The 15,466-nt window shown below is 43.6% G+C and overlaps 1 protein-coding gene across 1 annotated transcript; it reads right to left on the bottom strand.

Moving 5' to 3' along the window:
* Nucleotides 1-460: 460 nt before the first annotated feature.
* Hb (hunchback) lies at nt 461-10,040 on the bottom strand. The gene is made up of 4 exons (XM_076524798.1): nt 9,774-10,040; nt 6,333-6,683; nt 5,292-5,977; nt 461-4,680 (listed from the first exon to the last, which is right to left on the bottom strand). Exons 1-4 carry the CDS (start codon nt 9,777-9,779, stop codon nt 2,460-2,462), a joined length of 3,264 nt encoding a protein of 1,087 aa, XP_076380913.1. The 5' UTR covers nt 9,780-10,040; the 3' UTR covers nt 461-2,459.
* Nucleotides 10,041-15,466: the final 5,426 nt, after the last annotated feature.

Genomic DNA, 15,466 nt, shown 5'->3' with positions numbered 1-15,466 from the left:
AAAATTATTTTGAGACGTGACATAACAATTTTTAATGGCGCCTCGGAGTGCAAAGGGTTAATCGGAAGGTTCGGCAGCCAACTGAATTGTACATTTTTCTTCGAAAGTTAGTTACGCGGTGCAAACACATCTTTAACATAGGATCTTCGGTCGATAAATTAATATATAGTCGATTTCTTTTTACAAATAAACGATAGATAGCGGCAATTATATTCCCCACGGAATAACTAAACGAAATAAAAAAAATTATTAATTTGTTATCTTTTTTACAGCTAATTTGCAAGATTCTTGTTTATCTTAATATTAAGGTTATTGGACGTACACTGATTGGCTTCTGAACCATCTAATTATAGCATCGATTTTGAATTCTATTTATTAAAGTCAGCTTATTAAAAATTATGAAAAATATTTGAAGGAGGATTCTTTGCAGGACTGTTGTTGGAAAGATTAACGGAGACGATTATCTGTAGATAAATAATTTATTTTTTCTTATTTCTTTTTAAAGTATATACATCTTCGTACAAACTATATAAAGAGGAATGTATAAACATCAAGCTCCTTAAACTATCTTATGCTACAAGTAGGAACCATATTTGTTGGTCGACTCGCGCAATCGTCGAAAGCAAACCCAAAATAATCCTATTTTCAATTCGAAAAAAGACAAACCCCCCAAAAAGGAAAAAGGCGGGCGTAGGCGCGCGCGCCTGGCCAATGGAAACTGAAAAATAGTAATCAGAGAAAGATTTTGCATCGCGTCGCGAGTCCGACCAATCGACTTAACATTACGCGAACAAAATTCTCAGACTTTTATCTTCTCAGTCTTATCGAACGTTTCTCCCTATAATACATCCGTCAATGGACATAGTCGTAAAAAAGAGCACACATAATTTTAAACAAAGAAAAAAGAAATCTGTGGTCTCCCGCATCGACCACGATGCTAGATTTCCGGCAGCGTGTCACCTCATCGTATTCGAAAATATAAACATTCTCTATATAATTTTTTTATATAATTGACATTTTGCCGAAACACTGTCGTCTCATCGTCTCGCAGTCTCGCACCCTCTCGACAAACTGTCAGGAATTACCGAAGTATCGATCCTTAAAAATCGGGCGCGACCATCGGTCGCGCTTCGAGGAAAAAAAATGGACTCCCGATACAGCAAAAATCTCGCTGAACTTATAAACGTCGCAATAAGACATCCGCGGTGAACGCTGAACGGGTCGTCGGTTAAGAAGAATCTAAGTTACACCATTGTTTAAAACGTAAAGAGCGATCCCCCCGGTCGCCGGGGCAGACCTTCAACGCCGTCCGCTTCTCGTCAGTTGGGGGAAAGAACAAATAAAAAATGATCAACGTAAATGAAAAAGAAAGGAACGAAAAAACTTGTTAAAAGGACTGGAGAGAAACGTGTCGAGTAAAAACGAAGGCAATCGCAGTGAGTGAACTTAAAATCTCATTCCCAATGGGAGAAGCAAGGGAACCGAGAGGTATCGGTAACGTTCGTCAACTGGGGGGGAAAAAACGTTAAGAACTCGTTGAAGCTTCGCGTTGAAAATCGGAAATTCGGATCGACTCTTTCTTCTCTATCCGCACGCGTTCCCGCTCGTACACGATAAGAGACAACGTTTCAGAGATACCTGAACATGCCACAGCCGATTATCCACCCTTCTTGTCCACGCGCTAATTTACTTTAATTCTTTAAGTTTGTAATTTCTTAACTTATTTTGATTGCGTACGGAGACCACCGTCATACAGTGTCCCTCCACCGTTTTTTCCGACTAGAATCGAGATACATGCTATCTGACCCTGCTTTGATCTTTGTCTTAACTACCACTGAGTATTTCACCGGTTGGAAAATGACGTTGCATCCTTAACATACGTAAGAAACGTGACGGAAACGAGTCCTGGAACGAGAATCTAGAGAAAAAAAAAGAATAAGATATCTGATCAGAGAGATCTCGGAGCAAAATAACAACCGTCCTTTTTCTTCCACCGTGCATATAGAAACGATCCTGTAATAAACAATATTAGAGTTTCGCACAGAGTTTCGCGAGATATTTCACCTGGCCCCCGCTCTAACTTTCGTTCTAGAAAGCATCCGCCATGTATTATAAACTATATATTTTTTCTGTATATCAAAATATAATATATATATATATTGTATATATATATATTGTATATATATTGTATATATATACATATAATGTATATAATGTATATAATATGCACGCCTATCTACATATATACATAGTACTTGCCCGTACACTTTTGCACTAATTTGCAAACATAATCGAGGTATGATCGATTACTTTGCTATCACTTGGACCGAGGGGGTGAACGTTATCGAGAAACGTGTTTCCCTAACCAGCAAAGAGGTTTCTGTCACTTTGCCGGACTCGGCCAGAATATCGTAATACTTGTGCAGGACCCAGAACGGCCGGGTCCTGTCCGATTCAAGTTACGAGTGTTGGTTTCTGCAAGTGTGCAGAAAAAAGGCAACCTTGTCAGCACAGGTGATGCCGCATATATTGCACGTGAAGGGGTTTTGGAAGCCGTGGTAGCTCATGTGTACGCTGTACATGACCACGTTAGCGAACGTGATCTCACAATATTGACAAGTTAATCCGTTGCTCGGATACACACAGCGTTCGCCGTTGACTTGCTGAGGGGCCTGATATGCTGGATTGCTGGCAGCCGAGGGCTCCAATGGTATTGGCTGGTACATCGACCGTCGTCGACGTAGCTGCTGCGGCTGTTGGGGCTGTATTATCTGTTGCAGCTGTTGCGGCTGCTGCGGCTGTTGTGGCTGCTGTTCTTGCTGTTGTTGATATTGCTGTTGTTGATATTGCTGCTGTTCTTGCTGTCGTTGCTGTTGCTGCTGTTGTTGCTGTCGTTGCTGTTGCTGCTGTTGCTGCTGTTGCTGCTGTTCTTGCTGTTGTTGCTGTCTCAGCTGTTGTAACATCAGCGCCTGCTGTAGCTGCAACGCCTGTTGTAGCTGCAGAGTCTGTTGTGAATTTGTTGCCCTCGTTGTTTGCCGAGGCCTTGATGTTTGCCGAGACCTGGATGGCTGTTGCGGCTTCAGCACCTGTCGTGCCTGTTGCACCGATTGTACCTGATGTGCTTGCTGCGACAGTTGCAGCACTTGCGGCACTTGCGGCGCTTGCGGCCCTTGCGGCACTTGCGGCACTTGCGGCACTTGCGGCACTTGCGGCACTTGCGACTGTTGAGGCTGCTGTTTTCCTCGTGGCTGCTGTTTCCCTCTCAGCTGTTGCACTCGCGGCGACTGTTGCGCTCGCGGCGACTGTTGCACTCGCGGCGATTGTTGCACTCGCGGCGACTGTTGCCCTCGCGGCGATTGTTGCGCTCGCGGCGGCTGTTGCCTTCGTGGCGGTATTTCCTCGTCGGAGTCCTCTTGAAGCACTCTCCGATCGAGCTTCACCGCCTGGCCCTTGCGTCTGCTGGTTCCCTTCGCCTTTACTTTGGTCTGAAGCTTATTGGCCGCGTACGGTTTGCTAAGGTCCAAGGGGACTGCCTCGTCATCTGGATGCGGATTCTCGTTCCTTAAAGTTGACGAGGTCTGTGTTGCTGTGGGCAACGGTGATCCGCTCGAGCCACTGTTCGGTGTCGCGTTAGCTCTTGGCACTGTCAGGTTCTGTGGTGATTCTTCTACGTTTCCATTGTCATCGCTCGGTCTGAACAGTTGTTGGAATTTGCTCTCAATGGCCAGGTTCTCGCGTAACCGGGCCAGAGGGAAGCCGGCGAACAATTGGTTATAGGGAAAAGACATCATCGGCTGATTGTTAACGGCTCCTTTCAGACCGGGATTCCCGTTGACGAAATTCAAGGCACTGATTGGGCTGACGGCGTTGATCCCGTTCATAGCGCTGACGGCGTTGATCCCGTTTATAGCGCCGGCGGGGTTAACGACGTTCATCCCGTTGATACCGTTCATCCCGTTGATCCCGTTCATGGCAATTAGTGGATTAACAGGCAAATGACCGGCCGCCGTCTCGAATTGTGCGGACGGTCCAGGCATTTGGTGAGCCAGATTATGGGCGACGTCATCATGGCTGACTATCGGCCTCTGCTTCGGTCCCCTGCGTGTCCCGTACACGTCTATGATCGGATACGGATTCGGCGATCCATCCGGGTTCAACACTATCGCCGGCCGGTGGCAGTACTTGCGCAGATGTAACTTTAACGAGTGACAGTACTTCGTCGCATACGTGCAGTCTTCACAGCTATACTGATAAACATCCGAATGAGATTTTAAATGGCTGTTCAGCATTGACTTGTTCACGCACGCGTATTCGCATAGATCACATATATAGGGTTTGGAACCGAAATGATTCCTCAGGTGATACTCGAGGTGATGCTTATACTCTGTTACAAAAGGGCATTTTGGACAGGTAAGTAATTTTTCGGGCTTGATGTGAACGCGGCTATGCTCCCAGAATTCCAGCTTGGTGATAGCGACGAAATTGCACTGTTTACATTTGAACGTCTTAATTTTTCCTTGGTTGTTTACTCGCGGCACGCGCAATCCAGGCTCTTCATCCACAAATTCGGGATTGTCCTCCGTCAACGTGCCGAACAGATCAGCTAACACGCTCCTCACGAAAGCGGGAACATCCTTTTTCGAGGCACAGTGCGTGGCCAGATGTTCGCAGAACGTTACCCTGTCATCAGAAACGCGTAACCATCGATAAAAATTCTCGAGGAGAGAACGATCACGTCGCGCAAGTAGTTCTAATCGACTTTATAAAGCTTTATATATGTCGTGGTTGTTAAATCCGTCTTGTCGTCAACTATAACATTATTAAGTAAAAAAGATATAGTAACAATCGAAGCATCGAGGTTAAAAAATTATTATATGAAAAAATTATTGTATAAAAGATTATTATATAAAAACTTATTCTATAAAAATATTTATTATATGAAACATTGACAATTTTCCTTGGTCAAAAGAATATTAATGTTCAAATAAATTATAAGCAATATTCCTTTTTCAGTTCTTTCCGGTGCTTCGACAGAAAAATGTTACCAACAAAAATTCATTAGTACTCGGACTTCTATAAACGTCAATGTAAAAAATTGAAACAAAAATTTTGTTTCAAATGAAAAATTTAAAGTCACCTTGATCTTTTTTGCTGGATAATGTTAGTTAATACAACGACCTATATAAAACTGTCTACAGAATTACTAAAACATTGCTAAAATCGTCATGAACAGCTAATTCATCGATTGGAACCACTGTGCAGCGTTATTAAAATCACAAGACTTAAGTTACCTATTGTACGTAGTGTACTGACACACCGGGCATTGCACGAGTCTTGGTCCTTGCACGGGCGACTGCGTCGAAGTTGACGCCGAGGTCGACGCCGGGGTTGTCGCTGGGGTTGACGTCGGGGTTGACGCTGGAGTCGACGCCGAGGTCGAAGGGATCGCCTGATCGGGCTGATGCTGGGCCGACGAACCTTGCTGCGCCAACGAACGTTTCTGCGCCAACGAACGTTTCTGCGCCAACGAACGCCGCTGCACCGACGGACCTGGCTGCGCCGACGAATTTTGCTGCGCTAACGAACCTTGCTGTGCCGACAAACCTTGCGACGCCGACGAACCTTGCTGCGCCGAGGAGCCTTGTTGCGCCGAGGAATCTTGTTGCGCCGAGGAATCTTGTTGCGCCGACGAACCTTGTTGCGCCGACGAACCTTGTTGCGCCGACGAACCTTGTTGCGCCGACGAACCTTGCTGCGCCGACAACTCGAGAGGAGAGTTGCATTTCACCCCCTGCTGATTATAATTGCAAGAGCTGCCCTCGGCTGGGTTCGGAGAATTATGAGAGTTTGAACTGCCGGGCGACAAGCTGTTGTTCACCGCGGAAGAAGATCGCCTACTCGCAGAGTCCGGGCTGCTCCCGTAATGGTCGGGCGACACGCCCGAGTCGTCATTTCTGTCCTCTGCTAATTCGTTTTTCTGTAAGACAACGTATCCAAAGTTAGTTGAACGATCTCGATGCGGGGGAGGAAGCGTGAACTGCGGAAGAATCTCGCGACCGAGACACGGGAGACCGTCGGAAGCTGCGACGAGTCCATCGAACCGATGGAAACGCGACATTTTGTCGATGGCGGAAGGGGATGGTCGAGACACGATGGCGAACCCCGAACTACGGGGATCGGAAGGAAAAAAAAGAGTAGACAATGGGGGACGCGGGGGTGGCGCGAGGGTGAGATGCAAACAGAGCGAGAGGGTGAATATATGTCGGGGGATGACGAGAGAGGGAGAGAACGAGCGGGGATTCGATCGGAGCGGGGTTGAAACGATTACTCACGATGGTTCTTTCCGCGATACCCCAACCGGGCGTGGTTGTGGAATGGAGGGCCTGTCGTTGCTGCTCTCCGATGATCTGTGGCTGCGGCTGCAGTTGCAGTTGTTGTTGTTGTTGCTGCGGCTGCAGTTGTTGCTGAATATTTTGCTCCAGCTGAAATTGTTGCTGCCCCTGCTGTAACTGCAGTTCTTGCTGCAGCTGCAGCCGGAGTTGTTGTTCATGCTGCAGCTGCAGTTGTTGTTCTTGCTCTTGTTGTTGTTGTTGCTGCTGCTGCTGCTGTGTTCTTCTCGGTTGCCTTTTACGTGTGGGTTTTCGAGATTCGCTCGTATCGGCACTACCTTGCATGTTTGTACCCTGTTGGAGGAAAATCGAGGAAATTAAAGTGGCCGTTATTTTCTGACCGACTTATTCGAGCGAGATAGAAGACGAAAGAAAAATTCCTCGGGTACAGTGTATCAGGATAGAACAAACGTCCTAGCACGTGAAACGGATTTCGGAATCGGAAATTTCACGGAGGATATTGAACCCCCGTGAAAATCTGCATTCGCGTTGGATCCGAATGTTCCGACCGGCGATGAAGGAAATAAATGAATGGCTAAAACGCGGCCGTGAACAGTTAGACGACCTTTCCGAGGACAGATGGGTAACCCCCAAGGTGGCACGGTGGCGGCGGCGACGAAAATTTGAATAGCGTAAGAAGACAGGTGTAAAGCTGCGGCACAATGACAGTGGGAAGGGTTGGACATTTGCGGACGATTGTGCGAGTTTCCGCTAAGAAGGGTACGACTGCGATAAATAACCACTGTCCTCGTCTCTCTCGCTGGCCAGGTATGTCGGCTCGTAGGCAACGCGTCACATTCTAAAGCGAATTCCCGGTAAAATCATTCGACAACATTTGCCTGTTACCCTTGGCGTAATTTCGCGTAATTTCGCCCTACGACTTACGATCTTCAAGAACGAATCGTAACGGCGCGTAAGAATGGCCGAGTCAGTTTATTCGAGCGGGCCAACAAATATGTAGTAGGAATTGTTTCGATCGAGGATCGACGTCGCGAGGTCGATCGAGGATCACGAGGGTCTCCGATATCGTACGAATTGAACCTTTTATTCGATTATTCGATATGATCCCGTTTCCCGTTACTCCGTTAAAAAAAAGAAAACGTCCCTGATATTCTAAGTTTAATTTTGTAATTTGCGTCTAAACTTTGCATCTCTTCGTTAGGCGCCGACTTATCTTTAGAGAAGAAACTCGCCGCGCACTCTTCACGGTCAATATAATTGTATCAATAGAGTCATTAACAATGTAAACTTTCGCAGCAGCAACAACATTAATTTTTTCCGTGATTGTCAAATCTTCCGTCGCAATGTATACTGTGTATACTCTTTAACTAAATTATTTGTCCGTATCGTTTCTGTCTGTGATCTAAAAGTTAATTAGCCCGTTTAATAGACGATGATAATAATAATAAAAATAATAATAATAATAATAATAATATCCTCCGAATCGAGCTGTCGGTTTTTGTTCGAACATTCGTTAAGATCCCATCTCTCGTTTCTCCGATAAAAATCAATATTTCGATCTACCAATTTCTACGCTGCTTTCGCTCGATTAAGTAACTCATCCTCGACCATTCTAATCGAGAAATTGATCGAAATCGTTCGAACAGAATCCGGTCGTCCATAGAGCATGGATCGAAAATAAATATTCGCAAACCGAAAATAAATATTCTTTGTTCGAGCGACTACGAATCCTCGTACGATGATTGTTGTCAAAAAAGAAATGAAAAGGTTTCCGAAGCGTCGCGACGCGTAACTGTATAAATCATCCCGATGATCCAATAACGAGCACGCGAGATTTATGGTGGCCACTTTCAAGGACGACCTGTAATTGTCTTTCTCCGGGTACTAGAGTCCTAGGTACTAGGGTTGAGACCCGGTTGAGGGTTCTGCTAAATTATTCAAGTGGAGCAAAACCCTAAAACCCGTCGGAAATAGACCGGGTTGTCCTCGGCGATTTTGCCTGTGACTTTTGACGAAATCTCTATTGTCCCGTGTACCCCGTGAGGCGGTGGTCGTAAATAAAATTCAAAGCAGTTGCCTCGTTTTCGACTGTTCTGCGAGAAGCGAGCCAAGGAACTGGCCGAAGACAAACAACCCTTGTAGAAACGAAAGTTTTCCGGCGGATCCGGAGCAGCAATTATCCAGTTGCCGCGAGTAAGTCTGCTTACCATATTTTTCGAAAGGGAAAGCGAGACGAGCGAGAGACGAAAAGAGAAACGGAGCAAGAGCTTTCCCCTTTTCTCTTCCTCTTTTCGGAGACGATTCTTCCCGCGAGAGCGAAGGAAGACGTCCGGCTGCGCGATCCCGAGCACGCGGAATCAATAGGCGCGGCTTCGAAACACGCGCCCGCGAAATTCTTTCGGCACAGGCCGCACGTTCGAGAGCGATCGCATTCCGTAGTAGGGACGTTTACGAGTCGATTAAAGCGTGCCTCCTTCTCCCGTCTTTGGTCGGCCAAGGAGAAAAAAGACTTTGACAAAGGTCGAAGCGATCCTAGTCTTTCGAAATTCCAAGCACAATCACAACAGTAAATAGACGAAACAGGGGGGAGACAGTGCCGAGAACCTGGATTCCACGTATTCGCAGGAAAAACGCGAGTACAATGCCGATGAAAGTGGAAAATCGCGATACGCCCCCGGGGATTTCGATCGGCCGAAAAAAAGTCGAGATTGCTCGGATGGATTCGAAGATCGAGGGCGCCACGATTCACGGTGCCCGGTCCAGGGAATCCCGAATTCTCGGCATACAACGATGCATAGAAAATTTAGAGACAAGCATCTAGAAATCGGAATCGCGATGCCGAGACCAGAATCCGCTCGGCGACGTTATGGCGAACGCGGACGCAACCGGTGCCGGTCCTGTCCCGTCCGTCCCGTCCGAGAGTTCACGGGCAAACCACGGCGCGTTTGTTTTCCCGATATTCTCCCGTCGCCGTCGACATATTGAATTTTCCTCGGTGTTTGTTTTCCCGGTGCTCGCGACGTTGATGTCGCAGGGCTCCGACGCTTTTCGAAACACACGGAAACTAAACAACGGCCGATTTCGAGCGCGTGTCGCCGCGAAGGTCCTCGCAAGATTCCCGGAAAGCCGGCGACGCGCCGCGACGAACTGAAAGTCGACCTATAATCGCGCACACGTCGCTTCAACGGACTGACAAACGAGCGGCGCAAAAAACTCGCGATAAAATAAAAACGATCGATCGGGCCGCGCGAAACAATCGCTAAACACCGTCGGCGATCCGCTCGCAAGCACTCCCGGCTTCATCCGAGTCTCCGCGAAGATCCGGGCGACGTTTATCGCAAATCCTATCGCAAGTCCTATCACAAGTCGCGGAGCCGCGGATGGAGCGACGAGATATCGATTTTGCAAATTGTGATCACGTACCTTCATCTCAAAAACTTCAGAGTTGTACGACTGCGTGACGCGAAAATCCTGCTCGTTCCTTACTTGTACACTGCTTACACTGTGCACTAATAAGGAACGTCCGATCACTGTGACAGAGAGTACAAGCTCTACTATCTCTACTAGAGTGGGATCACTCTAATATCTAGAAAGAGTTCGTCGTGCAAACGCATCAGCTAACCGATGTGATTCGAATACTCGAAAACCGACCCGAACGAATTCACAACCCCAAGTTGCTACCCGGATGGATGCTCGAGGTAAACTGACGAGATACTAAGTCCCAAAGTGGTGACCAGCTTACTTAGCTAGACGGGGGCAGCTACCCTCTCCAGTCGGCTCGGCCGCCAGACCAATCGGAGCCCGCCGTTGCCGGGGTTCGTAAAACTTTTACAATATCCCGCCCGCCCTTTGGCGAACCGGAGACTTGCTTTCTGCAAATTCTGGCGTCACCTTGATTTTTTCGACACCCCATTAGTCAACCCTTACTTCCCACTACTCATTTTTAACCCCCACCAATCTCCCGCAGCCCGTCACTTTGTTTCGAATTGTTTCTTCGCCGCCGATCTCGCTCACCAGCTCTTTCTCCCTTCCTCCTTCGAGGATTCTTTCGTTCGCGGTAACCTTCGATATCCGACGATATCTGTTTCGACAACGAACTAATCAACGAATATTCGATAACTTCGAGCGTTACACGATTATCGGAATCTTTCGTCTATCGGGCCGTTCGACTGGGTTAGAATCTTCGCGGCGTAATACTTGCCGAATTGTTACAAAAGACGAGCGATAACGAATTATAAGGACGCGGTAAATTTTCGCATCGCCGTAAATTATCTTGACAATAAATTTGATCGGTAAACAATACGCGCGTTGGTAAACAACAACACTCGTTGCTTCCCGCGACGAGGAAAATCTGACTTACGACACTACGATCCTAACCCGCTCAATCGTCGCTCCTTTGTCTTTCAACAATTGTGTACGGCAGACAGAAAATTTCTGTTTACATCGTCTGATTTTGTAAACGTTTATTTATTTATTTATTTAGCCGTTAGACCGGCAAGAACGCGCATTAGTATGCAATATAGAAAGACACCTGTTCGGCTGAGACAGAGAACAAGATTCGCGGGAGAAAGGGAAGAAATGTGATATAGCTACGAGTTAAACATCGATAATAAATAAATAAAAAATATAATATAATATATATATATATATATATATATATATATATATAATATAATAAATAAATAAATAAAATTTTATTTCAATTCGTTGGAGACGAATTGAAGATATTTTGGCACGAATTTTCGCATTAGATTCGCGCCTTCATTTTGTTGCGATTCGATCGTTTTTACATCTTCTATCTACAATCACTAGACTGCGGATTTTGTGCGTTTATGAAAAAAAGTAAGTCCAAGATCGATTAACAGCACATTAACGCTTTAATTACCGAAAGCCTATTAACAAGCTTCTCGATGGCTGAACTGTTTTTAAAAGAAGAGCTCTCGACGATTTTGTATTATAATAATAATTTCCAAAGAACTTGTTACATTGTATTCGTGTAATTAATTCGATGGACTATTGTGGCTTTCGAGCAATCGTTTAAGAAGATGTCGATTGGTGATCTTCGATTTTAAGAGAACCATTATGAAACGGCCGATAGATAAAGTGTCAAATGCGAGACAAAAATTTGACAATACTGTGCTCGATTATTTTCAACCGAATAAAAATGTTCAGAATGAAGATCAATTTTGATCGAACTCCCGTTCGTTGCAAACCGATGCGGAGAATTTTTATTTCGCCTAGAGATCGGCAGTCTAATAACGACTCGTGAAAATTATGACAACAGTTTGACAGGATCGCTAATTTACGAATACAATAATTTCTTCCCAATTTGCGGTCAGATTGCGCCCAAAAATGAACGATTTGGGAAGAGGAGATACGATTATTCGAGCCTCACGGATCGTTTTTATAGTTACTGATTGTCAACACAAAAAAAACGAGCCGCGGAGCTCGAATAATCGTATCTCCTCTTCCCAAATTGTCCATTTTTGTGCGCAATCTGACCGCGAATTAGGACAAAATTACTGTATTTTCATAAGTCGAGGAGAAGAATACACCGCGATGCAGACCTCGGGCTACTTAGTGGCAGTCTCATTGCAGTCAAAGGATTGAGTGGTTAGCGGAAACCATGCGACACCGTGCGTTCGAGCCGGTTTCGTTTAAAAATACGAACGATCCTCTAATTGGCGTCGGCGATTTCTCTCCGGAAAAAGAAAAGGGCGAGCGCGTTTTCTTTTTCCGTCGTGGACGGTCTGCTTTCTCTCCGATCGGACGGGTCGCACCCTTTCGCCGTCTTCGGGAAACATCCAACAACCGGAGCCATTAGTCGTGATCCAAAATTACAGAAAACCAAGGGAGGAACGCTCCAAGGTTTCCCCCTAGGACCGTTATATTTCCCTAGCGCATTTTTGGAGAAAAAGGAGAGAAAACGGGGAGAAAGCCGTCTAACGGAATCGTCGCGAGCGGGTGCTCGTTCTGTTAAAGGGTTACAGGTAGCCGAAGGACGCTATAAATTGGCTTCTGAGCCTCTGGTCGCTAAGGGCGGGAAATGTCAAGGCCATAAAGGCTTCATTTAAAAAGCCCCCTGCAACCCTTTCTTTCGAATTTGCTTTTTCCAGCGAACCGAGCGGAATGAAAGAAAATGGAGTTCAATTGTACGGTTTCCTCGCTTCGTCGTTTATGACGCTTTCACAGTTAAACTGTTGCTGGCCCGTGCGAAAAAAGAGGAGCGGAAAGAGGTGACGGGGATACATGAATTTCTAACTGTTTTCCCAGTTTTTCCCCCGGTCCGAGTACGCGTCGCTCAACCCTTTCTCGACCTTGTTTTTCCTCTTGGCAAAAAAGACAAAGGGATAACGTCGCGTCGGCTCGCTCTTTTCTATCTGCGCTGCTTTCGAAAAAATCTCCACCACCCCCGGTCTTCCACTCATCCAAAAACACGAACTAACATCAGATTTCCAACCTCGCGGAAAGTTTACAAAATTTTAACCATTGATTCTTATATCCGTGGACCAGGAAAAATGCCAGTTTTACAATGATTTCACTTTTCTTCTAAAATTGTACACTTTGCGTCTTTATATTTTTATAGCGATGGGACTTTGGGGAAAAACAACTGTAAAATGTTAAAGAGTGTTCTTTCAGCTACAAAAGCGTGTAAAATTTGTTTGGAATATACTAATTTTTCTCGTGTTTTCTTTTATTTAATGACGATTACAAAGCGGACGTTACAATGATTACTGCATGAGAGCACTTGTTGGAATTGTCCAAAGGGCCTAGCCCTTAGCGGTTTTCGAACGCACATTACACCGCTCGATAGGTGACCAAGAAAAACCCCTCTGTGAAAAATTTCAACCCTCTAGCTTTCCCGGGTGGGTGGTTACAGAATAAATTAAATCGCGCGCTTTCCCGACCATTCCCCATCTCGGTGGTATCTTAAAATTTTTTTTAAAAATCTGACCTATTTTGGATAACAGGCCGCATGTCAGTGAATTTTTTCAGATTTTTCGGTTATAAACTGTGGTTACAGGGAGGAAAAAACGAAAAAAAAATCGGAAAATCGCAGATCTCTCAAAAGAAGACGTGTAAAATCCCGAAAATATGTATAAATTTATACAATGTGTAATGTGAGCAGAGAAAGATCATTCTCCGTTTGAAATGATTTGGCTCTGATGTTCATCGAAAATGATATAGACTACCTTAGACTACGAAGAAATTGTCAATAAGTTTTCATAGCAAAAGTCCAGAGAAGCTGTTGTTTAAATTAACTTTTCGATATTACAAATAAAATTTTATAAGTTTAATCTTTTCGTATTAATATAATTTTAATTATATAACAATTTTTAGTGGTGCCTTGTGATCACCACTCGAGTGCAAATAGTTGAAAAGGTATTATTTTAAAATGAAAATATAATTATATTTTAAAATGAAAATATAATTATATTTTAATTATAAAAATATAATTAAATTAAAAATATAATTTTTAATTCTATTTTACACCACAAGGCACCACTAAAAATTGTTATATCATTAAAATTATATTTACATTATCACATATTTGTATTCTATTTTAAAAAAACTGTTAAAAATGTAACTGTTATATGAGTCACAGAATTCAATTTCATGTGCATGAAATGCAATGAATCACATAAAATGGAAATACTGTAGATCATCCAAAACTATTTTGGATTTAGAGTGAAAATGGCTTCGGGTACAATGGGTTAATAATCGCTCTATTTGGCATAGCATATCATAGCATATTAGGGGCCTCCATTTTGTTTCACGCCTCGGGCCCGGGTACACCTTAATCCGCCATTTTGTAATCATATTTTGAAGTCGTAAACGATTGTCTCGACTAGTGCAATCAGCGAAATCCAATTTTGCAGATTGACTCGGCCGCCTGGCATCATTAAATCTCGCCTCTTATTGGTAATTTTTTTTTTTATTACTTTGGAAAAGCCTGTATACACACCGGATTCAAAAGTGTCTGATAATTTTTACAACGGAAATGGACGAACCAGACAGTAAATCATTTACGGAATGTTATTATTATTATTATTATTATTATTGTCATTATTAACATTAAGATTATGTAGTAGCTGCAACTATTGACCTGAAACTTTGGTATTAGTCTTAATGTCAATAACAGCAATAACAATGATAATTTTATTAGTAAAATTGTACCGAATATTATTATTATTGTTATTATTAAATTATTATTTTTATTATTTAAATTATTATTATTATTGTTATTATTAAAATTAGGATTATGTAGTAGTTGCAATTATTGACCTTAAACTTAGGTATTAGTCACATATTTTGCTTCGTAGGGGCTCCAAGGATGATGAGAGAGTATTATTGTAAATAAATCTTACTTGATACCACCTTAAGAGTACGGTAAATTCTTTCGAGAATTTTTCTTCAACTTCTAAATGAAAATGGATAATATCGGAAGACGAGATACGATTATTCGAGTCTTGCGGCTCATTTTTATAGTTTCAGATTGTCAACAGTTACAAAAACGAGGTGCAACATTCGAATAATCGTATATCCTCTTCCGAAATTGTCTATTTTCGTTTACAAGCTGAAGGAAAATTAGGAAGAATTTACTGTAATTGTGGGTCACACATGTCGCTAGTACAACCATTTCGAAAATTTTCTACATGAAAATGGATATCGAAATTCTACGACTCAAAGAGCTTATAAAACCGTTCCTTTTATAACGAATAACGTAGAAATAAAAGTGCTACGAATTTAATTCACGTTTTAGGCCGGTCGGACCATTGTATGATGTCATCCTTTATCACGTTGCGCACACTGCGTTCCAAACTGTGTGTACGATGTGTTAAAATGTCTAAATAATCATATTTCGGAATAGAATGATCAAAAAATTGAGCAGAAGATTAATTTCAAGCGAGTTCGCCGAGCAAATATTAGGAAGATCAAATAGTACGTTAGTTCGCAACGCAGCTTGTTTACATTGTCATATGAACGAAAGGCCACTTTACGAAGTAATCTTCGCAGAAAATGATTGCCAGGGATTATATGATTCTAATTAATCCATAGAAATTATACTTATATGCAATATAATAATTGACCCGAATTTAAATAATTAAGTTCGA

The sequence above is a fragment of the Megalopta genalis genome, chromosome 10, assembly GCF_051020955.1.
Source record: "Megalopta genalis isolate 19385.01 chromosome 10, iyMegGena1_principal, whole genome shotgun sequence".
NCBI lineage: Eukaryota > Metazoa > Arthropoda > Insecta > Hymenoptera > Halictidae > Megalopta > Megalopta genalis.
The sequence above is the reverse complement of the archived record's forward strand: the minus strand, read 5'-3'. Positions and strand labels throughout refer to the sequence as shown.

Bases quoted from the DNA above. Each gene is read 5' to 3' on its own strand.
- Hb (XM_076524798.1), bottom strand. The intron at 5,978-6,332 runs GTGAGTAATCGT...GTTGTCTTACAG, and splicing joins GTATCGCGGAAAGAACCATC to AAAAACGAATTAGCAGAGGA. The intron at 4,681-5,291 runs GTAACTTAAGTC...TTCTGATGACAG, and splicing joins CAGTACACTACGTACAATAG to GGTAACGTTCTGCGAACATC.